Source organism: Brassica oleracea, chromosome C3 (genome assembly GCF_000695525.1).
Source record: "Brassica oleracea var. oleracea cultivar TO1000 chromosome C3, BOL, whole genome shotgun sequence".
Lineage (NCBI taxonomy): Eukaryota > Viridiplantae > Streptophyta > Magnoliopsida > Brassicales > Brassicaceae > Brassica > Brassica oleracea.
The window spans coordinates 52,973,949-52,996,374 of record NC_027750.1 but is presented as its reverse complement, the minus strand read 5'-3'; the positions used below and the strand labels follow the sequence as shown (position 1 = coordinate 52,996,374).

At 37.0% G+C, this 22,426-nt stretch overlaps 4 protein-coding genes across 6 annotated transcripts; 2 read left to right on the top strand and 2 right to left on the bottom strand.

Annotated features, from left to right (window-relative positions):
• Nucleotides 1-6,807: 6,807 nt before the first annotated feature.
• On the bottom strand, nucleotides 6,808-8,896 carry LOC106334802 (DNA-damage-repair/toleration protein DRT111, chloroplastic-like). Its single transcript, XM_013773176.1, has 2 exons — nucleotides 7,989-8,896; nucleotides 6,808-7,199 (listed from the first exon to the last, which is right to left on the bottom strand). The coding sequence occupies exons 1-2, from the start codon at nucleotides 8,793-8,795 to the stop codon at nucleotides 6,912-6,914; spliced, it is 1,095 nt and encodes a 364-aa protein (XP_013628630.1). The 5' UTR covers nucleotides 8,796-8,896; the 3' UTR covers nucleotides 6,808-6,911.
• An 87-nt stretch (nucleotides 8,897-8,983) lies between these two features.
• LOC106334803 lies at nucleotides 8,984-10,642 on the top strand. Its single transcript, XM_013773177.1, has 5 exons — nucleotides 8,984-9,112; nucleotides 9,257-9,346; nucleotides 9,540-9,709; nucleotides 9,883-9,958; nucleotides 10,251-10,642. Exons 2-5 carry the CDS (start codon nucleotides 9,259-9,261, stop codon nucleotides 10,430-10,432), a joined length of 516 nt encoding a protein of 171 aa, XP_013628631.1. The 5' UTR covers nucleotides 8,984-9,112; nucleotides 9,257-9,258; the 3' UTR covers nucleotides 10,433-10,642.
• An 18-nt stretch (nucleotides 10,643-10,660) lies between these two features.
• Nucleotides 10,661-16,698, bottom strand: LOC106334801 (serine/threonine-protein phosphatase 6 regulatory subunit 3-like). 3 transcript variants are annotated; one of them, XM_013773175.1, is made up of 19 exons: nucleotides 16,457-16,698; nucleotides 16,282-16,385; nucleotides 15,982-16,068; nucleotides 15,810-15,885; nucleotides 15,638-15,712; nucleotides 15,481-15,534; nucleotides 15,050-15,109; nucleotides 14,611-14,727; nucleotides 14,375-14,469; nucleotides 14,070-14,269; nucleotides 13,648-13,742; nucleotides 13,430-13,533; nucleotides 13,187-13,355; nucleotides 12,984-13,106; nucleotides 12,502-12,584; nucleotides 12,038-12,179; nucleotides 11,823-11,855; nucleotides 11,655-11,725; nucleotides 10,661-11,545 (listed from the first exon to the last, which is right to left on the bottom strand). In XM_013773175.1, exons 1-19 carry the CDS (start codon nucleotides 16,493-16,495, stop codon nucleotides 10,894-10,896), a joined length of 2,379 nt encoding a protein of 792 aa, XP_013628629.1. In that variant the 5' UTR covers nucleotides 16,496-16,698; the 3' UTR covers nucleotides 10,661-10,893. The 3 variants fall into 3 exon arrangements, with proteins under 3 accessions (XP_013628629.1, XP_013628627.1, XP_013628628.1); XM_013773173.1 differs by having other exon boundaries at nucleotides 12,984-13,112; nucleotides 16,457-16,696; XM_013773174.1 differs by having other exon boundaries at nucleotides 10,661-11,542; nucleotides 12,984-13,112; nucleotides 16,457-16,694.
• Nucleotides 16,699-18,088: 1,390 nt separating this feature from the next.
• LOC106336236 (30-kDa cleavage and polyadenylation specificity factor 30-like) lies at nucleotides 18,089-22,318 on the top strand. Its single transcript, XM_013775007.1, has 7 exons — nucleotides 18,089-18,539; nucleotides 18,677-19,009; nucleotides 20,174-20,336; nucleotides 20,480-20,590; nucleotides 20,862-20,930; nucleotides 21,235-21,321; nucleotides 21,414-22,318. The coding sequence occupies exons 1-7, from the start codon at nucleotides 18,175-18,177 to the stop codon at nucleotides 22,167-22,169; spliced, it is 1,884 nt and encodes a 627-aa protein (XP_013630461.1). The 5' UTR covers nucleotides 18,089-18,174; the 3' UTR covers nucleotides 22,170-22,318.
• The last annotated feature ends 108 nt before the right edge of the window (nucleotides 22,319-22,426 follow it).

The following is a 22,426-nucleotide window of genomic DNA, read 5'->3' as shown; positions in this document are numbered from 1 at the left end:
ACGCTATCTAATGATACCATAACGTTTTAACAAGCGCTATATCATCGCCCGTTATGATAGGTCACACACTTTAGATAGCGGTTTATTGCATTGCTTTCGTATTACGAGATATAATAGCGTTTTTCTCTATGCAATAAAATATTCTTTTACATCATTTCATTTATGCTATTATTTACATAATTATAAATACATATATTAATTGTTATTTTTAATATTATAATTGCAATTAACTAAATGCAATTATTTTTTAGTATGCTTTTATACGAAATAGAAATAATAATAATAATAATTTTATTAATAAATTACAAAAATGTTGTATTACACTAAACCGAAGCAAAAAAAAATCTAAACTAAACCAAAGCAAAAACAAACAACATAGAAGTAAGAAAAACACTAAACCAAAGCAGAAAACCTAAATATAAATCTAAACCGACGCATCACGCCATCATCATACCGCCGCATCACGTCTCGTCATCATCATCCGGCGCATCACGCGGTATCTCCTTTGTCTTCACTCTCTGGTGAGCAGAGGCCGCTCGCTAGCAACGACGCCGTACCTCCCCTGTCTTCAAGCTCACGACAACCACCAACTCTGCTCACGACCCACCTTCCTGTACCAAAAAATCAAAACAAAATCAGAGAGGGAGAGAGAGAGAGAGAGAGGTCTATGTTGTCGGATGGCGATGGTGGTGACGAGTGGTGGTGTCGGACGGCATTGGTGGTGACCAGTGATGGTTTCAAAAGGAGGAGGTGACGAGCTTCACCAGAAAGAAGAAGATTGCAGAGGACCAGAGGTTATGAGAGATGAAGAGATGAGATTGCGGAGGATTGTGGGAAGATTGATAATTTAGTTTAAGATCTATGAGGAATCGCAAAGGTCGTGAGTCTTGAGAAACAAAAAGAATAAAGAGATAATGAGAAAAAAGAATAATAATATCCGTTAGATTTAAGGTCTATCAACGGTGGTGATTAATATTATAGTTATCTTCACCATTCTGAATTGGCTCCTCCTATTGGTTTAGGTTTTTCCTCTTTTTTTTTTCTTTGTTGTACTCTATTTCTTTAATGTTTGGTATATTTAATTGTTATTTTTATTTTGTGGTTGATAATCTAGTTATTATTATAATTGTGGGATTAAGATTTGTGACTAAACTTTTAAAAATATAAATTTAAAATTTATATATTGATTTTATAAAACTAATGATATAAGATTACAAAATGGTTATATTTCACTTTCTACAAGCAATTTAAGTCAAATAAAATTAAGATTAACAAACTCAGCAAAATAACTATGATTAATAAGATGATTAGGGTATATGATTAATTTGGAGTATACTAGCAAAGTTAAATAATATAAAATATTAGAGTTTTAATATTTAAGTTAGAGTTTAGGGTATATGATTAATTTGGAGTATGATATATTTGAGGGTTAAATGTTTGGAGTATTGATTTAAGATTTTAAGCTAAAGTTTGAAACCAAATTTGAATTTATTTTAAGAATTAGATTTAAGTTTAATTATTTTTTTATTTAGAGTTTAAATTTAAAGTTATGAGTTTAGAATAGAGGTTGAGTATATGGTTAAAGTTTTAGGGTATTGATATTTGCAATTAATTTTTAAAAAGAAATAACTTTAATTTTATATTTAATATTTTAAGTTAAATTTAATATTTAATGTTAGAATATTAGAGTTTAAAGTTTGTGTTTAGATTTTAGGGTTTAAAAATTCGTTTAGGGTTTAGGGATTTAAAAAGATAAACATAGCGTTTTTAATTTTGTGCTATTAAAAATATGCTATCATAGCGTTTTTAAATATATCATCTTTTCATAGCGTTTCCAAATATATAAACGCTATCTAAAATTCAAGGGTATGTCAACTATAGCAGAAAGGCAAAAAACGCTATCTTCTACTGCTATCAAAACCCATATTTCTTGTAGTGTCATAATATTTATCTCCAGAAACCTGTGGAAGGGTAATGAAGTCAGCAAACACTTGGATAGAGACTGGTGCTACAACTAATGCTCCGACAGTAAATTTTTTTTTTGCTTCTTCATATATTTAACTCGATCTATGTTATGTTTCATTTTTAGAACCGATGAGGCGTATTGGTAATGGCGGTGTTGTGGGTATGCGAATCTATGTTATATTTAACTCGATCTATGTTATGTTTCATTCTTGTTAATCATTTACGGGTGAACACTACAGGGGATTCATCTATCAATCACCACATAGTCAATGTTGTGATGAAGGGACACCACTCTCTCAAGTGGAGTACTTAGGAAACGGTGTTGAAGCCGTCAGAGGGTACAAGCACACTCTTTCCTCTTCTTAAGAATGTAAAAAGAAAGATAGTATAAATATGTAAAAGAAAAGAGAGTGTAAGTAAAAGCATTTGTGAAAATTCAAAATAAAATGGTAGAACAATCTACACATGTCAAATTATGTGTAGTTTACTAATATTGTTTTCATTTGGGGCTATTTAAAAAAATCTCCCATATCACAAATATCTTTGCAAAATTAATGATTAATTAATTAACAAAATGCAACTCAACAAGATTATTTTCGCATATTTTTCATGTGTTTTGCATATGTTTTTCATATACTTTAAATTAGTTATACATATATTTTTACTGTACACAATCTTATAAAAAAATTTTTATCTAATATTAAACCAAATAATAACATTCATCTTACAAAACAGGCTATATGCTTCATAACAATCATGATTACTCATTACATTAATATGTTCACCATTATCTTAGCGAGTTATACAAACTTTAAATATTAATCAATTATGTAAAATTTCCAAACATTATGAAGATATTTGTATGGTTGATGGTAAAATTCATAGTTACTCTATAGATGCATTTATATATGTTATTAGAAGGACATAAAGAGTGAAAATATATTGAAATAATCATTATTTTGAGATACACCTGATCAATTATGTGTTTTTCCCTTCATGTTTCATTTAAAAATTACAAATTTATTAAAATTATGTATTTATATTGGAAAAATCTTACTTAAGACATGGAATCCAGCAAATTATGATATTTTCTTAAGTTTTAGTCACCAAATTTATAACACATTTATCATTCATTCTCGAACACTGCATTTATAAACAATATATTTTTGTTCACATATCGATTAGTAAGTTTTCATCCTATAAACTATTAATTTTAGCATAAGCTTCAGAAATAGTTTATAACTAAAAACGTTCATTTTATGTATCCTCATTTTTCATTCCAAATACTTCTATATATAGTTTTTCTAAAACATATTTAAATTTTAATATCGTTCTCCTCCATGAACAGCGGAGGTTCCCCGATCCTAGTGAATATAATATAAGATATAATATTATTAGATCACATTATGAGATTTTGATTGATTAGTGGTGTCACTGATATTCACTCTCTAATTACTTAAGGTTATTTTAACTTTTAAGAAGCAGCGATTCATTATGTACCCTCTCTCACAACATTAGGTGTCAGCTTAACAATAACAGCTTTCCTGTTTTTTAAAAATGTTTTTAAATGTTTTCACAAGTCTGGCTTATGTCTCATAAGTTATGGAGATGATATTGAGTGCACACAAAATAAAATGAAGATGATATTGAAAGAACAAGAGGTCTAGCTTTCTTGGATTCGAGTTGCAGTGATATTGCAAGAGCTTCCAATGGAAAAAACGGTTCCTGTTCTGATAATTTCAATAAAGGGTTGATTTGAATTTGGAATCCTTTATAATCCATGTGATAAAGACTCCTTGGGCAATTTTAGCTTTGAAAATGGTTGTTGAGGTTCCTTCAAGTGATAGATTGAAGCGCTCTCTCCAAGACATCCTTTTTAGTGTTGAGTTTGGTCGAGATCCCGACTGCAGCTTCATCTAATGACATGAAACTGAGAATGGAAGGCATCGATATAGAATTAGGCGTAAGAAAGAGGTACCCTGTTAAGTGCTGAGATATATCAAACAAAGTCCTACATTGAAAGTTTAGACAAAGAGTGTCCAATTATATAAATATATGTCTAACTCTAATTAGTTCGAGGCCTTTTGAAAAGAAATTGATATAAATAGAGTTGGACATGGGCTCACTAAATACCAACAATTGGTATCAGAACGGAATGACAAGAAATCTGCAATAAGACCAATATACCCTTCGAGATATGAATGAGAGATATGTGGCAGAGATCAAGTCAGAAGATCCTGAAAGTTCAGTTGTGAGACACAAGATGAGTGTGGTCTTTAAATTGAAGGGGAGAATGTGAGATATCAAACAAAGTTCACATTGTAAGTTTAGACAAAGAATATCTAACATATAAATAGATGCTCAACTCTAATTAGTACGAAACCTATCCAAAAGTAAATCCATGCGGACTAGCCTAAGCTCAAAATGGACAATATCAGGACAAGTGAAAATTGGACATGGGATCACTAAATCACAAGTGCTCCGGGGCAGAACCAGCTCTATATCTAGACGGGGGCACGTCAAGTTTTTTCATTATGTCTAGTTGTAAATCATAAAAACATTACATAAACTAGTACTAATCAGTTAAGAAAATTCAAAATCAGTAGGGGGCACATGCCTTCGTAGGTCTTCGTGTGCGTCCGCCACTTCAAGTTCTTCATTATGTCTAGTCTTAGCTTCTTCAAAACTACATGCAGCAAACTGCCTTGCCGTCAAAGGACAAGCTCATCATTGGGTGCTTGTCAGAGAAATCCTGGAAGATTAGATAAGCTTCCTGTCTCTTAGAACACATTATGAGATTTTGATTGATTAGTGGTGTCACTGATATTCACTCTCTAATTATTTAAGGTTATTTTAACTTTTAAGAAGCAGCGATTCATTATTATATGTACCCTCTCTCACAACATTTGGTGTCGGCTTAACAATAACAGCTTTCCTGTTTTTTTTTAAATGTTTTTAAATGTTTTCACAAGTCTGGCTTATGTCTCATAAGTTATGGAGATGATATTGAGTGCACACAAAAGAAAATGAAGATGATATTGAAAGAACAAGAGGTCTAGCTTTCTTGGATTCGAGTTGCAGTGATATTACAAGAGCTTCCAATGGAAAAAAGCGGTTCATGTTCTGATAATTTCAATAAAGGGTTGATTTGAATTTGGAATCCTTTATAATCCATGTGATAAAGACTCCTTGGGCAATTTTAGCTTTGAAAATGGTTGTTGAGGTTCCTTCAAGCGATAGATTGAAGCGCTCTCTCCAAGACATCCTTTTTAGTGTTAAGTTTGGTCGAGATCCCGGCTGCAGCTTCTTCTAATGACATGAAACTGAGAATGGAAGGCATCGATATAGAATTAGGCGTAAGAAAGAGGTACCTTGTTAAGTGCTGAGATATATCAAACAAAGTCCTACATTGAAAGTTTAGACAAAGAGTGTCCAATTATATAAATATATGTCTAACTCTAATTAGTTCGAGGCCTTTTGAAAAGAAATTGATATAAATAGAGTTGGACATGGGCTCACTAAATATCAGCAATTGGTATCAGAACGGAATGACGAGAAATCTGCAAGAAGACCAAAATACCCTTCGAGATATGAATGAGAGATATGTGGCAGAGATCAAGTCAGAAGATCCTGAAAGTTCAGTTGTGAGACACAAGATGAGTGTGGTCTTTAAATTGAAGGGGAGAATGTGAAATATCAAACAAAGTCCACATTGTAAGTTTAGACAAAGAATGTCTAAAATATAAAGAGATGCTCAACTCTAATTAGTACGAAACCTATCCAAAAGTAAATCCATGTGGACTAGCCTAATCTCAAAATGGACAATATCAAGACAATTGAAAATTGGACATGGGATCACTAAATCACAAGTGCTCCGGGGCGGAACCAGCTCTATATCTAGACGGGGCACATCAAGTTTTTTCATTATGTCTAGTTGTAAATCATAAAAACATTACATAAACTAGTACTAATCAGTTAAGAAAATTCAAAATCAGTAGAGGGCACATGCCTTCGTAGGTCTTCGTGTGCGTCCGCCACTGCAAGTGCTTCATTATGTCTAGTCTTACCTTCTTCAAAACTACATGCAGCAAACTGCCTTGCCGTCCAAGGACAAGCTCATCATTCGGTACTTGACAGAGAAATCCTGGACACCCCCCCCCCCCTAACCCTAATATCATTCATATTAACATTAGAAAACATTAACAATCTTCTCATAGAAATGAATATATCATACTACTGCCAGGTTGAACCAAGCGAGTTGAGCGTGTGGGTTGTCTTGTCTTTTGCATTTCACACACATCGAAAGTGATAAATAATTAGTAATAAAACAAATTCCAATCTTTTTCTTTCTCCTTTTCTTTTACTTGTTTCAAATTTCAGAATTCCATAAGCAATAACCGAGGAATCGAATCCCCAGGAACCAATATCATGTATGTCATTCTTTTATGTCTTTCTTTTTAGTTTTTACTCACCACAAAATAATTTAAAATATAACTAAGGATGTAACTGGTAAATTAAAATGAAATTGATGGAACAAAAAAAAATAGAATGATAGAAATAGAATACTGCAAAAAAATGGAATGAAATTATTTCCATTCATTCATGAACAAATTTGTTATGGAATAATTTTTTTTGTATTTTATCTAATTACTTTTGGAATTGATGGAATGACCATTCCATTCATAGCAAATAGTAAAAAATATATGTGGAATTAATAAAATCAACTCATTTCATTCCAAAATATTGTAATCTAGTTGTACCCTAAACAAGAATATATTTTTTTGCATATTTTTTACATAAACTTTTAATCTAATTATAAATAAATTTTATTTTTACTGTATATAATTATAGAAATCTTTATTAAATCAAAATCATCCAAGACTTTTTCATGTGTGGTGAATATTTCTTAGACCCTCTTTAAACATTCATCTTGATAAAATAATACACTAAGGGATTTCACCCGGTACTGGAGCCAACTCGTTCTTACTGAATTTCACTTCATCGTAGAACGTTGCACGCACTGTCCTTCCTCCAAAGAATCGCCCATCGAGGTCTAGAAGGGCTTTAGTTGTTTCCTCGGGCCTTGAAAACTGAACAAAGATTCTCACTGCTTCGTGCGTAGGGAAGTTTGGTTCAGTGATCTCGAATATCAGTACACGAGTCACTGTTCCGTATTTGCCACACTCCGTTCCCACCTCCTCTTCTAGCTCATCGTCTACTTCTCCAGGTCCAACCTTGAATATAGGTGAGATGTGTCAATCGAGCGAAAATACATTAGTAATAACTCTCCAGCAACAAGTAATTGTTTATGGTGAACAAACAATCAGATTGACAAGAGTGCTGGCAGCGTTCAATACAATCGATGCATTCACATACCGAAATTTCTCTGACATACTAGACACAAGAAACGTTTCACAAATACGAAAACGATGTGACAAAATATTTACAGAATCCGAAAACCAATAAAATTTCCTTCAAGCACATGCCAACTCCCCAAGTTTCATTTCATATACATAAAACTCTCTAGTATCTGGAAAATCAAAGCATGGAGGATCAACTTATTATGCTAAATCCCCTAGAACCAAAGTATGGTCACAAATGCCTAGTTAACTATTCGAGGGGAAGATAGTCTAACTTCTGCATCTTAAACGTTGTTTCCAAAGAAGAGACAATCTCTCAATTCTACAACAACCCATCAGTTCACTAAACTAACATTAACGTAAGTAAACTATGAGCCACAACAAAGAATCTTCATCATGTTAAAAATGCAAAAGCTTTTTCAGCTTAAAAGAATCACGAAAACAGCCATTAATTCACATAGACATCTTCGTCAACAGCATTCCCAAGTGCCCTCAGATTCAAGCAAAGGCTATAGATCTAACATGCTGCCAACAGTTTGAAGTCACTATGTTAAAGCTAAGACCACAACAAATGAGCGTATCGTTAGCAGACCGTTGTAAATCAATTGGCAGCAAAGTGTGTCCCCTAATACAAAAACAAGCTCCACAATTAAGAAGGCATACCATGTTTCTAAGAAGCAAGACCGTGGTTGGTTCTCCACTGATACTCACACCCTTGACGACCTTCTTCTCACTAGCATTAACAATAACACCAGCTCTCCGATCAGTCTTCTTAGCCATCAAGGGCGTGGTGATCCCTTGCTCAGACTTGCCAAGCCCTTGCCCTTGTTTCCACCCCATCTTCGCCATCATCCTCTCCGCAGCCGTCATCTGCCCGCCCGCCCCAACTCCCAACCCGCTCGTCTCCGACGTCCCCATGCTAAACCCGTTGTTCCCAGGCGGAGAAGAGGATCTCCCAAGCTTCCCACCGCCGCCGCTCATGGCGGCGCGTCTCTTCCACGCTTCCTCGCCGGAGATATTCAGCGGAGTCTGATCAAAACGATCTCTTTCTCTCTCCTTCTCCCTCTCTTGCCTTTCTCTATCTCTCTCCTCCTCCTCGTGCCGTCTCTTGTCGAGCTCTCGTTTCATCTCAGCTTCCATGGCTTTCTTCTTCTTCTCCCTCCTGTAGTCCTCGTAATCGTTAGGTCTAGCTGGATCGTACTCTTCGATCACCGATGAAGTCACGCCAACCAACGCCGGTTGCGATGCCGCCGGAGTGATAACCGACTGGGAGGAAGAAGGAGGAGGAGGAGGAGGAGGCTTGGGCTTGTTCTGAGGTCTGATGATAGTTTGCGTCGGAGCAAAAGCGGGTGGTTTGCGAAGGGTAGGCGGAGCCATCTTGGTGCTGCTGGACCAGACGGAGGAGGAGTTTCCGGTGGGTTTGTCATCATCCGAAGGCGGAGGAAGATCTCCGTACAATCCACCTAGCATTTTCGGCGTCTCCTCAGCTCGATTGAATCACGGTTTGCTTTCAATTGAAAGAGGATCAGCTGGGCGAAATTAGGGTTTTAATTTTCCGATCTTTTGTTTTTAATTAAAAAAGAATAAAAACAAAATAAGAAAAATATTATTTTGTTAAGAACCGACATACAATGAGACATGTGTCGCCGTCTCATCGTGATTTTCTTTTCCCTTCACGACTATTTTATAAATCTTTGCGTTAGACGTTAACGCTCCAATTGATTTGTGCGAGAAAATTTTACATAAACCCTAGAAAACTCTCTTATTGTTCGCGTTTAATTCTTCAGGTACGATTTGCCATCCTCTCTCTCTCTCTCTCTCTCTTTTCAAAAGGTATCTGCGTTTCATCGTCTACGATCGAGAGAAACTTGGGATTGAAATTGGTTAAAGGTTTAATTGTTTTTGGCGTTGATTGTTTTATCGGCGCGCAGATATGCCGGTGATGAATCCGTCGTCGTTGTGTATTGGTGCACAACCATTGGTCTTCCTCCCTCCTCGCTTTAATCATCGACCAGCTAATGGTATCGGATATACACTTCTTCTTGATTTGCTTCTTGCCACTAATTTATGATTGCTCATGAAAAAAACTGATGTCTGAGATTATACGTTTGTTTTATTAACTAAGTCTTGTAGCATTAGATCCTTGCTTAATCAGCTTTTGATTTTCGTATTCTATTGAATGTTTCAAAAGCTCTTCTTCTTGTTCTGTGGTAGGACAATTTCGTGGGCGTTACTACCCTACAAGAGTTTCTATGCAATTCCAGAAGAAACAGATTATGTTTCCTTCTCTCAAGGCAGTTGGAACAAGAGCCGTTGCTAGGAAAGGACTTGATTTCGCCTCTAAGAGCAAAAGATCTCTCTTTGTATGTAACGCTGCTGCGCTGGTAGGTTTCTATTCTTGTCTCACTCGCTAGTTAAAACATGTTTTTATTCTTGAGATACCTTCATGATTTGCCATCTCATTATCAAACACCATTTTGCGACAAGATCTTTTTAGCTATTTGTCTCTGAAAGGCTAGCTGTTTATTTATGCTGATTTATTTTCTTTCTTCTGCAGAATGCAAAATGCAGTCAAGGGCAAACACAGACTATTACACGGGAATCACCAACAATCACACAAGCTCCCACTCATGGTAAATTTTCTCACTCTATTCATGCTTCATCTGGAGCAACCTTGTTTTATGTTTCTAACAAACAACTAAGGTTTACGAAACTATGATATGTTCTATGAATCTAGCTAAGAATCAAGCAGTTATTTACAACACATATGATGGTTTACTACTATGGTTTGTATTCTTGTTGTTGATAAGCCTGAGACGGGATAGTGCTTTAACATTATTTCCTGACTGTGCCTAATGGCGTTTCTGTTCTAGTTTGCATCTTCAGAACTAAAGTCTAATAAAGCCTTTTTTGCTTGAACATTAGGAAAAGTGAAATCCCCAAAGCTTGATGATGGTGGAAGCGGGTTCCCACCTCGGCATGATGGCGGAGGTGGTGGGGGCGGAGGTGGTGGAGAGAGCTTCTCAGGTGGATTCTTCCTTTTCGGGTTTCTTATGCTCATGGGATACTTGAAAGATTTGGAGGGCGAACATGACAACAGCCACTAAAGGGAGAGGGGATTAAACATGATGCACGACAAGACAAATAGAACCAGCAGAGACAATAGAGTTTACTAGTGCTGCTAGCAATAGGCACCACATCTTTTATCTTTCATCAGTCTTGTTATGAAACAGATAGAATCTTGTTTTCTTTATCAGAGTCGCACATGAAAGAATGACTTGAATACGTATATATAAAAGTCAAGAGTGATTAGAGCATCCCCAAAGACAAATTCATAACTAAATATAACATTTTGTGCATTATAGAAACAACCTTAAATGTGCGGGCTCGAGAGCAACTGCTTTACAATATATAAAAACTTCAACTAGAAAAATGATAAGCTAGTGATTATATTTTGGTCGACAATATGTCCGAAAGGAAAAGAAAGAATAATAAAAATCGTAGCAAACTATATAAACCAAAGAAAGTATCAGCATGAATTTGTACTACTAGTTACGTTGTGTAAAGCTTAAACTACCTTCTCTGGTTCCTTCACAGCTTCTTCGGTTTCTTTGTCATCTGCCTTTGCTGCAACATCTGCTTCCTGGCTCTTGTCCGTATCCTCCGAGATTGCAGGTTCAGAGCTTTGAGCATTCTCATCCGATTCAGCAGCACTCGAATCTTTCAACTTCTCGGTTATTTCAGCCTCACTTACATCTGGAGTGCTCTCAGTGGTTGCAACTTCACTTGCGTCTGATGACTTCTCTGTGGTTTCATCGCCACATGCACCTGGTGGCGAACCCTCTGCCCCCTTTTCATCGGTATCATCACCATCATCCTCTTTCCCGATTTGAACCTCACCACTGGGCAACATGCTAGCTTCCTCTGGGTTTGAAGAAGGCACAGAGGACTCGGATGTCTCTCTCCATTCGACCCAAGCTGGTGACTTTTCGGCTTCTGGTTCACTCGGGTTTTCATAAGGATTCTTTGATGTTGAATCCTCTGTTTCCATATCAACAGGCGAGGAAGAGGCTACACTGTCCTTGAAGTCATCGTCCGCTTCACCTATGACGACATCACCATCCTCATCAGCACTTGGTGAAGGGGAAGCCATTGACTGCTCATTCGCAACTTTTTCATCGTCGAAAGCAAACCAGTTTGAGTTTGTGAAGAGAGAACTGCTACAAAAGACACCATGTTACATTTTTGTAAGTTAAGGCGCCGCATCAACCATATGATGAGAATCAACGGATTGATTTCTACCACAGGAGAAAAGTCCAAACACATTACCTCTCCTGATCATCTCCAAGGCGCAAAGAAGATATGACGACTTCTGCAGATTCGTCATCAAAGTAGACATCCTGCAACATAGACTTCGTAAGAGGCTTTCATATTGACTGCTTATACGAACATTCACTTATTTTAGAACATTCAAATCAGACAAAAATAATATAATACCTCATCATCGCCACGTTCCATAGAGCCTTGGGTCTGCAGTGGATATATGAAAATTAACGTTAATGAAAGATCAAACGTTCATTGAATGTAGTCTTCTTGCATCAGATTTCAATGTCTCAACAATTGAACAGATAACCTTCCAAACTATAATGAAGTATGAGGCTAAATCTAGATAATATAGTAGCAGCTAAGAAAAGGAAACATTAAAACATCACCTCATCCATGTTATCATTGTTGTAAACGCCATATCTAAAGGCCTGGCTCAAGTTGTTTGCTAAGGCTGCCACATCATAGTCTCTATCGTGGTAATCATCATCATCGCTATCTCTATTACGATCATGGAGTGAAGTTGGCCTCCTGTTAGGAACAATATCAGTAAAAGGAATTATCAATATACTACAATAACCATCCCTACTGCCCTTATCTAACATTTGTCACCCCCTAAGGAACTTCCCAAAAACAAGCCCTTATTGCCATCTACTGGGACGGTCTAATCACATTTAACGTATCGTATATCTTGATTACTACTAAAGCAGATTACACAAATGTGACAAACTTCTATAACAAAATACTGTTTGAGTATAACCTCTGCTTTTGGTCATATTTAAAAACAGAAGCCTGATTCATAAAGGTTTCTTCAAGTCTAGTAAAACTCCCACCAAGAGGAAATAATACATACCCGCAAGCCCAAGAGTAGACATTTTCCAATGTATTACGCTTTGACAGAACATCTGTCTGCCAATCCACCCATTCGCTATTTTCCTGGTAGAAAACGTAAAAAAAAAAAAAGGAATCTTGAGCAGGATGTGAGGAGTTTGATACTGAAGACCAGCACCTACAAGGCTAGAGCCTTTCTCAACATTTCACATGCAAACACGCTATCAAGTAAATATCTTCGAGAGAAATCAAACAGCGGTAAAGGACTGAGCAGATTGCTTTTCACCATCGGCAAGAATTATACAGCAAATGTACGGAAATATCATACTCTCATAAGGAAAACTCAAAAGACTAGGAATAGCAATTATAATCACTTGTATTGAATATTTTCAAGTCCAACAAACTAACCATTTGCGCTTCATATCTACATGCACATGATGAATGTGTGGCAAGCAACTATAAGTCTATAATTAATAAAGTTAATGAGACATAATTGTGGTCTACCTGCAAATGTGACTGAATTTCGACATTACTATTAGCTAGTTGAAGAAGTTTGTTCGAGATACGAGTCAAATGACCAATGCTTCCAATCCTGAGTGGCTTTCTACCTTCTGCAGGGACTGTCGGCTGAAGCTGAGACATCACATGTAAACCAAGTCAATTGATAATGATGCCAACCCAAGACATTAGCAATTATGCATCTTCACCTTATCAGAATCAGCTGCAGTCAATATGGGGTCTTTTTCCGCCTCTAGCATACTACCGATAAGATTGCATTCATTGAGAAGATGGTCGAGAAGTTGAGAGTTTTTGCTCTCCAAACATGAGAGAATCACATTCTCCACATGGTGATGTACAAAATTGTTGTAGGGATACCTGAGATAATTGCACCACAATTTAGCAGAGCAGTCTGTTTATCATCAAAGGAGAAAATATAATCTCCCACTTACTCGAAGAACAAGTCCAACACTCTTTTCACCAGTCCAAGTCGAATTATTTCCTTCTCCGCTGCTTCACTACCGACTGTGAGTAAGACTGAAATAAATTCTACAATCTAGGAAATGGAAACGAAGTCAAATTTTCATTTGTAGTTCAAAAATTATAAATTATAACCCATAACAGTGAAATATCCATTTATTTAAAAACAAATCATACAAATGTGAACAACCTTTAATCTGTGTTTTCCAAGAGGTGGTTGCAACTTGCCATACGTTGTTAATAGAACGCCCTCAGATGATACATTCAAAAGCATGAGTAAATCACCTGCATAGTAGACGCATATTACACAGTTCATAGCAGCCAATAGAGTAATTAACATTGCAGACCACCAATAAACAGAAAAAAAAACACATAGACGTATCGAAAGCAAAATGGCATAAATGATAGTCAACCCAGTCTGTACAGATCAGGAAAAAAATACAGGTCTACCAATTTCCATACTAACAAGTAACATATGTGCATAGAAGTCTGTTTGTAGGTCTTAAACTTACAAGACATCCTTCCCAATACGTAGCATTTAAGAAGTCAACACACAACAACACACAAGCGCAACTACATATGAAAATTAAATAACCATACTGCATTCCTCACCTAGGCTTCCAAGCATTCCCTCCACTGTCTCGGGGTTAGTTACCGTGCTTCCTTGGGTAAGTTGACGACCATATATATGATAAGTCCCCAATGTAAATCTCTTAGGATCCAGCAAAGATATGCATACAGACAATGAATTAACCAGAACAGACTTAGGCCGTGAATCTTCTAAAGTATGTTTTAACAACCTTCCAGTGCAGCTGTATCAAATCGTATAGGGATCAACACAATAAGCCAATAAACTATAAATTTTCATAAGCATCAACGACTATATGAAAACATAGCCAAAGCTGAGAAAAGTCTACCTGGGGCTGGAAAGTTTCGTTGCAAGACCAGGGGGTGCGTATCTTGCTACAGTACAAAGAATTTCAGCTGCGTTGGCATGTACCTCGGGAGACTCCTACAAAATAAAACACAAGTCTCCAAGATATCAGTAACTAACATTGCCTGGGAAGATTGAATAAATCTAAAATAAAGGAGAAAAGCCATAAGAATATCCCATATTGAAAGAAAAGTAATCTAGCAACTGAATGAAACTTACTGAGGAGCCAAACTTGTCCACAATCATCTCTAAGACATCTGTATCTTCTACCCACTGCATTGAACTTGCGTAATTTGAATACAGGTGTTCATCAGTACCGAGCAGACGTTTTATAACCTGAGCACCAGTAATAAGTTAGAGTCTAGAAAACTAGTATTTTACAGAAATCAAATCTAAACTACTGGTTACAACCTTCATTGTCTACAGACAATAATAATTGAAAATTCACTGGCGTTAAAACAATTTTTATATAGCAAAATCACAGACAAAAATGAGAGCATTATTAGCAGTATTTACCATTGTTCTCATCCTCTCTTTTTTTTTTTTTGAGGAACACATGAAAATTTTACAACTATTCAGTATGTTCTCACGTGGATGTGTAATAAACATAAAGCCGAAATCAGGAGTTCCTAAGACACAAATAAGAGTGAAAACCAACCTCCATTATAGATGTAATACCAATCAAATCAACAAGCTGCTTCAGTATTTCTTGATGATCCTGATAGCACGAGAAACTCGAGGTTAATTATAAATAAATTCTATATAAACTCCAGATGTTAAGTGGTGTTTAAAGCAGTGTTAACTAGTGTGACGTTATTAAAATTGTATCAACAGAGTTAAATTGGATTTTGTTGATTAGAAAAAAAAGTTATTCATTACTTAAATAGCAATACAAATCTTTACAATATCTCCGACTATTTAACAGCATAACTTCACGTTACACAGATTAGATAATCTTAAGTGTACAAGAAAGCAAATAGCTAATGGTTCAACAATCTCTACAAAAATAAGAACAAAATTGCTAATGCTAACTAAGTTCAAGTCATACTTAAATAGATATCCTTAGTCCGGGAAACAAAATCAACTTACTTTAATGAATTGCATGAAAGGGATCGTCTTCCGAACCAGTAGACAAATGACCACCTAGTAATAGAGAACACGTAGACGAAATATATATAGAGCACTACAGGTGGGAAAGTTCTCATTGAGTTTTCTGATAATTACAAAATCGTTAAATGCTAAATACCTTGCTGAAGTACCCGACAAGCAATGAGTTATGGGTTTCTTTAGCTTCCAGAAACGAAAAGAGAAATAACATCAACTGCAAAAAAGAAGACATCACAAGAGGCAAGAAACCCAAAATCCTTAACCATTTACAAAGTATAAATATAGAAGGATATGGTAGAGACAATGTCTACCTCCTCATCCTCGACTAGTGTTTGAAGTATCATTTCAATCTCACATGTGAAAATTTCACAGGCAACGAAAGGAAACCTAGAACACATTAAAAAAATACCAAATTGTTTATCCATCAAAAAAACAATCAGCAAAAAAAAAAAAAAAACAATAGCAGTTGCCCAAAACACTTACTTGAATGTTGGCTTCTTCTCCACATCGTCGAGAGGCTCCTCTATTATGTACCTAATCAGTTGTTCCACTTGCACTCTTTCTCTCAAACTGAAAATAAAAAAGAATCCAGCAGTCATGAATGACTATTTTTGCTCATCATGACGACACATTATATATTATATGTGGTGCCAAAAAAGCTAAATAATGTGAAAAACTTGTATAGAATATATTTTAAGAAAAATTCCCAATGTTTATTTAGCCAAAGCTTTCAAGGTGGATGATATCATAAGAAGTTAGATCATCTTCGGGAGGAGAGCATACAAATTTAAGAGACGTCCATTGAGGGATTTGCATTCTTGAATGATTTCGTCCTCGTCAAGAAGCTCCTCTAACGTGAAACCATCTTTGTCCAAAATTGCCTCAACCTGAAAAACCAAAATTCGTAGATTCAGAAAGCACATGAGAATACGAATAGCTAGCAGCAAGCCAAACTTACGGCGGAAGCCGTAGACAATCCGGCCATTCGCCAGAACATCCTTCCAGCTGAAGAAAACGTCGAATTGCTCCCGCCTCCACAGAGATTCCGATCCTCGAAACCCTAATCCCAACAACCAAATTTCGATCTGAGATGGGGATGTGAGCTACGAAGAGAACCTTCGATTGCGGGACGGGCAGTGCTTAGTAGCGATAGAACAAGGACGACACGCACCCAAAAAATACATTTGTTTCTTTGGAAAATAAAACAAAATTTAATTTATTTATTTTTTGCTATTTTCGTCCCAAGTAGTGGTCGATGTTCAACATTGGGCGTTAGTTAGTTGTGAGACAAATAATAGTTACGCCCATCCCAAGTTTTTATTATAAACAGACCACATTACAAACACTATGTGTTGTTGACAAATTTGAAAACTTTTACAGGACAAATATTAATGTTATTAATGGAAAATTTCGGTTTGCACAGAAAAAAAACAGATCACATTACAGACGTTATGCGTCTAAATGGTGACGTAAGGAACTAAGGAGAATAATCATTTTCTATTCATTCTTTAAAAAATATATCATTTATGAGGAATATTCTTTGCGTATGGTTACTTGTCATTTCTAAAATTTTAAAGAACTATAGAATAAAAATATTTCTTATCAAAATTGATATGTAGCAAAAATAATAAATATTTTTTTTCTTTTATGTTGTTTCTATTTATTCATATTCATATTTTAACGGTCACCTAGTCAAAACCTATATTATTGACAAATTTAAAAAATAGACCTTGCTGTTTCTTTTTTTTTTTCCTAACATTATTGGATTTGCTCTATTTTTTTAAGTTTTTCTATTGATTTATTGGACCTAGATTGTTGATACAATGCTGATAGGATACATTAAACCAAGAGCTACTAGATGGAGCTATCGCCTCAGCCCGATTTTCACAGTCTCAAAACCGTTGGTCATAGCTTGCGGCCCTTCTAGATGGGAGTATGCACCTTAAGGTGGTGATGCATCTGGCTGTGTTTTAACGTTTCAATCATTAGCTCCAGAGTGCTACATACATGGATGTCTCATTATAGAAGTTTCCTAGGACATGGTCATGTTTTGTTATCTGTTTTTAGTGGTAGAATTAGGTGGTTTAAGAGGCAATTCATTTCGAGCCTTGGCGTGAATTTGTGCTCGCAGTGGTAAAAAATACAATGTCGGTTTCGATTGGATAGCGTAGGATCCTTCTAAGTGTTCCTAGGTATTACTAAATTTTGGTATTGTATGTGAAATTGAAATTTTACGAAGTTGTAATCTTGTTACCATGAATTGTTTAATGGAAAGTTGATGTTTGAGCCCAGGAAAGGAAGAAAAAACAAGAGCAAATAAATAATAATTGTAACCACATTGATGGCACTCTTGGGAATCTTGTGGTTTGGATTCATCCACTGCTGCTCTCTTCCTTTAACATGTGTTGTCACCGTTGACGGTTCGATCAATAAACCCTCCAAATCACCGGTTCAATCTCCCTTAACCAATCACCCCAGCCTGATTCGTAAGAACCTTTATTAATCTATTGGTTCGGTTCAGTAAACCATCTAAATTACCGGTTCAATCAGACTTAAACCGATGATCCGAGCCTGATTCATAAAAATCAGAAGAAGCTCAAAACTCTCCGAGCTCGCTTCCTCGATCGAAGCCCTAGAGAGAAGATCCAAACCCCAAAAGAGAGATTCAGCAAAACAATGGAGGACGCCGACGGACTCAGCTTCGATTTCGAAGGCGGTCTCGACTCCGGACCTATCCAGCCCACGGCTTCCGTCCCCGTCGCTCCCCTCGAAAACCAATCCTCCGCCGCCGTCAACCTGACGCCGAGCTACGATCACTCCTCCGCGACGGCGGCCGGAGCTGGGAGAGGACGGAGTTTCCGCCAGACCGTTTGCAGGCACTGGCTCCGAGGTCTGTGTATGAAAGGCGACGCCTGCGGGTTCCTCCACCAGTACGATAAAGCTCGTATGCCGATCTGCAGATTCTTCCGAGTGCACGGTGAATGTAGAGAGCAGGATTGCGTCTATAAGCATACCAATGAAGATATCAAAGAATGCAATATGTATGTACATGTGCAGTGATTGTGTTGAATGTTGATTCTTAGTTTGTGGTTAATCAATGTACAAGAAATCATTAGGCAGGCGCCTAGACCGATTTTTAGAATAATGGTTTTAATATTTTGTTAATTGTGTTTGGCAGGTACAAGCTAGGGTTTTGTCCCAATGGTCCTGATTGTAGGTACAGGCATGCGAAGCTGCCTGGACCTCCACCTCCTGTGGAGGAAGTTCTTCAGAAGATACAACAGCTGACTTCGTACAGTTACGGGCCTAATAGATTCTATCAACCACGGAACGCTGCTCCGCAGTTGGGGGATGTTAAGCCTCAGGTGCAAGTTCAGACGCAGGAGCCAGGTAACTTGCAGCAGCAGCTGCAACAACCTCAGCAATCACAACATCAGGTCAGCCAGACTCAGACTCAGACGCAAAACACTGCTGACCAAACGTCTCATCCTTTGCCTCGTGGGGTAAATAGGTCTGTTCAGAGTTCCAAAGTTTTTAATTGGGTTGTGTAAACTATACTTCAAGACATTGTTATTGGTCCCTTTTATCGAACTGTTGGTTTCTTATAAGAGTGGTCACTTTTAAAATGTAACTAGCTATTTTGCACGCTCAGATTTTTAACACTTTATACATGCACATATTAATAATTTCGACTTCATGTTATATTTTCTACTGATTTTAGGATACTTTTTCTTTCATAGTTACTTAGTTAGGTATGTTTAGTGGTTGTATGTTCCTCAATTGTTTCTTCTGAAAGAATAGAAACTGACCTTTGCATTCTGATTTTTTCTTTGACTATTATGTCTCCTCTTTCCATCAGTTGCCCTTCTTCCTTCATTTGAAATGTGGGACATTGGTTTTGTCAGTGTTTGTATAGTATCCATATAATGGTTTCAATTATTTAGCAGGAATCCTATGACATGTATTCATTGTCAAAGTAGATGTATTTTCAGTTATTGAGTTTCACAGAGTGTGGCCCTTTTAAGTTTCTAGTCAACATAAATTGGCTTGCTTCCGATATACATGACAAATTAGTTATCCCTCTAACCTGCAGTCTCGTTTGTTATCCTAAGCCTAACATCTTTCTGAGCAATTGTGTGTTTTCCATGGCTATGCACTTGTACAGTATGTAATTGCATTGGTCTTCACCTGTATGAATTTTCTTCCTCAGTGTGACGCCTTTGGACTTTGTCCTACTTTTTTCCTTTCTTTGTGCATATGAAAGTCTGGACAAATTGATGACCTGGCCTCTCTCTCAGTTTGATGGTCACAAGTCATTTTCTTGTTGGTCTCTAAGAATTAGTTGCCTATTATCGTGCTCCAGCCTCCAGTGTTGCTTGTTGTTTCTATGGTGAATAAAATTGATTAGAAGCTTGGTAATTTATGTAGCATTATCTTCTGGGTTCACATACAATTGTTCTGGAATCATAATCTAAAAGAAGGATAGAGTTCTTAAAAAATTGTATAGCGTGTCATCTTTGAAGTTGCTTTACTTGAGTTATAGTTCGGTGTAAAATACTGTATGTTTTAATTTAGTAGATTTGTTAAATGTACAATATATTTTTCCTCTGTTATATTCTTACTAATATTCATCTGCCATATCTGATATTTTTTAATAAAAAACTTGGGTTTTCAGGTATTTTGTAGTAAAAAGTAACAATTCAGAAAATTTTGAGTTATCTGTGCAACAAGGAGTATGGGCTACACAAAGAAGCAATGAAGCGAAACTTAATGAAGCTTTTGACATTGTGGATAATGTGATCTTGATATTCTCTGTCAACCGAACACGGCATTTCCAGGTAGTTTATTGGCCACTTTCCTTATGTTGAAAGACTTAGTTACGTGTCCATCTGGTTGTTTTATGTAATCTCTTCTTCATAGTGGTGTATTTGGTAGGCAGCATTATGAGTCTAAATATCTTCCTTTTCACATACTCCTATAGGGCTGTGCTAAGATGACATCCAGAATTGGTGGTTACATTGGTGGAGGAAACTGGAAAAATGAACATGGAACTCAACAGTATGGCGGGAACTTTTCAGTTAAATGGTTAAAGGTGTGCTGTTTTTCTAAGCTTTCCCTTTGTTCAATATAGTCCTTGCTCTGATTCCCGGTTTAGTTAGTTCTTCTCTACGCGATTGAGCCTATATGGTCTTGCACTTTTCGTATTTGCTTACGTCTATGTTTTCGCTGTTCTGGTATCGGTTCTGCTGATGTTTAACAATGAGCTCTGGTACATGCTACTGAGAGCGAAATTCATGCAGAGTTAACTTGCTTTGCATAATTCACGTGATTTATATTATTGATTGTAATTCTTATCACTGTAGTTGTGCGAACTGTCCTTCCACAAAACTCGGAATTTAAGGAATCCTTACAACGAGAACTTGCCTGTGAAGGTACGTTCTTTTCGCTATTATTTACGCTATCTTATCTGGTCTCTTATTTGGGAGGGGTATCATTTGTTAGTATACAAGATAACTCATTATAAATTAGGAAGTTTATATGAATACACTGGCCACAGTGGAGAAATTGTCCCATGGTGGCCACACTTTACGCAAATACTTTGCTAGTCATTACAAGTTATTACTGATACAGTTATACTAAGTTTTAGCCTTTAGGTTAGCAGCTAATGGTTGTTTTTTGAGTATTTGCATGTAAGCTAGTCATCTTTATCTTACTCTTTTGGTTCAATTACTGTAGATAAGCAGAGACTGTCAAGAGTTAGAGCCCTCCGTTGGTGAGGAGCTAGCTTCTTTGCTTTATCTGGAACCAGATAGCAAGCTTATGGTATACACTCTCTTTTGTTGCTTGCTTCTTCTTTATTACTGATGAGCTTGGCCTTATGCTTCATCAATTTTTGTTTTCTCATTAAATACAAGGCAATCTCCATAGCTGCGGAGGCCAAACGAGAAGAAGAGAAAGCAAAGGGCGTGAATCCAGAGAGCAGAGCTGAGAACCCAGACATCGTCCCATTTGAGGACAACGAAGAAGAGGAAGAGGAAGAAGATGAAAGCGAGGAGGAAGAAGATGGCATGGCGAACGGGCCTCAAGGCAGAGGGAGAGGAAGAGGGATGATGTGGCCTCCTCAAATGCCTATGGGACGTGGAATCAGACCAATGCCCGGAATGGGAGGTTTCCCTCTCGGGGTAATGAACCCTGCAGATACTTTTCCCTATGGACCTGGTGGCTACAACGGTATGCCAGATCCATTTGGTATGGGTCCAAGACCCTTTGGACCATATGGACCGAGGTTCGGTGGTGATTTCAGAGGACCTGTACCGGGGATGATGTTTCCCGGTAGGCCTCCGCAACAGTTTCCACATGGAGGTTATGGTATGATGGGAGGCTCAGGGCGTGGTGGACCGCTTATGGGAGGAATGGGAAACGCTCCCCGAGGAGGAGGAGGCAGGCCAATGTATTATCCACCAGCTACAACAACAGCATCATCAGCACGTCCTGGCCCTACTTCTTCCAACAGGAGAACACCTGAGAGAAGCGATGACAGAGGGGCGGTGGATGAATCTCATGAGATGGAGCAGTTTGAGCTTGGAAACAGTTTGAGAAACGAAGAGACTGAAAGTGAAGACGAAGACAAAGCTCCTAGACGATCAAGGCATGGAGACAAGCGTCGGTGAAAAACTTTTTTCCTAAGATTCTATCAAATGAGAGTTTGTTTGTCTATTGGATTTAGCAGATTTTTGTTTTTTTTTAATGTTTTGTATTTTCAGACTCATGTTTAGTGATTAGAAGCTAAAAAATTATATACCATCTGTTGTTATTGATATTTTTTTGCCTGCCTAATATCATTGACGGGATCAATTAGCCAACTAACATCTATTCTATGTAAAGGGAAGTAAACTATATAAATAATTTTAATTTCATGTGAAATATT

What these genes read in the sequence shown, in the direction of transcription:
- LOC106334802 (XM_013773176.1), bottom strand. Translation starts at nt 8,795, where the DNA reads ATGCTAGGTGGATTGTACGGAGATCTTCCTCCGCCTTCGGATGATGAC. An exon ending in TCTTGCTTCTTAGAAACATG is followed by an intron (nt 7,200 to 7,988) that starts GTATGCCTTCTT and finishes CCTATATTCAAG; the next exon opens with GTTGGACCTGGAGAAGTAGA.
- LOC106334801 (XM_013773173.1), bottom strand. Translation starts at nt 16,495, where the DNA reads ATGTTCTGGCGAATGGCCGGATTGTCTACGGCTTCCGCC. An exon ending in AATGGACGTCTCTTAAATTT is followed by an intron (nt 16,069 to 16,281) that starts GTATGCTCTCCT and finishes TTTTATTTTCAG; the next exon opens with TTTGAGAGAAAGAGTGCAAG. An exon ending in ACGAAACTTTCCAGCCCCAG is followed by an intron (nt 14,270 to 14,374) that starts GTAGACTTTTCT and finishes GATTTGATACAG; the next exon opens with CTGCACTGGAAGGTTGTTAA.
- LOC106336236 (XM_013775007.1), top strand. Translation starts at nt 18,175, where the DNA reads ATGGAGGACGCCGACGGACTCAGCTTCGATTTCGAAGGCGGTCTCGAC. An exon ending in TTGCCTCGTGGGGTAAATAG is followed by an intron (nt 19,010 to 20,173) that starts GTCTGTTCAGAG and finishes TTGGGTTTTCAG; the next exon opens with GTATTTTGTAGTAAAAAGTA. An exon ending in ACGAGAACTTGCCTGTGAAG is followed by an intron (nt 20,931 to 21,234) that starts GTACGTTCTTTT and finishes CAATTACTGTAG; the next exon opens with ATAAGCAGAGACTGTCAAGA.
- LOC106334803 (XM_013773177.1), top strand. Translation starts at nt 9,259, where the DNA reads ATGCCGGTGATGAATCCGTCGTCGTTGTGTATTGGTGCACAACCATTG. An exon ending in TAATCATCGACCAGCTAATG is followed by an intron (nt 9,347 to 9,539) that starts GTATCGGATATA and finishes GTTCTGTGGTAG; the next exon opens with GACAATTTCGTGGGCGTTAC. An exon ending in CACACAAGCTCCCACTCATG is followed by an intron (nt 9,959 to 10,250) that starts GTAAATTTTCTC and finishes CTTGAACATTAG; the next exon opens with GAAAAGTGAAATCCCCAAAG.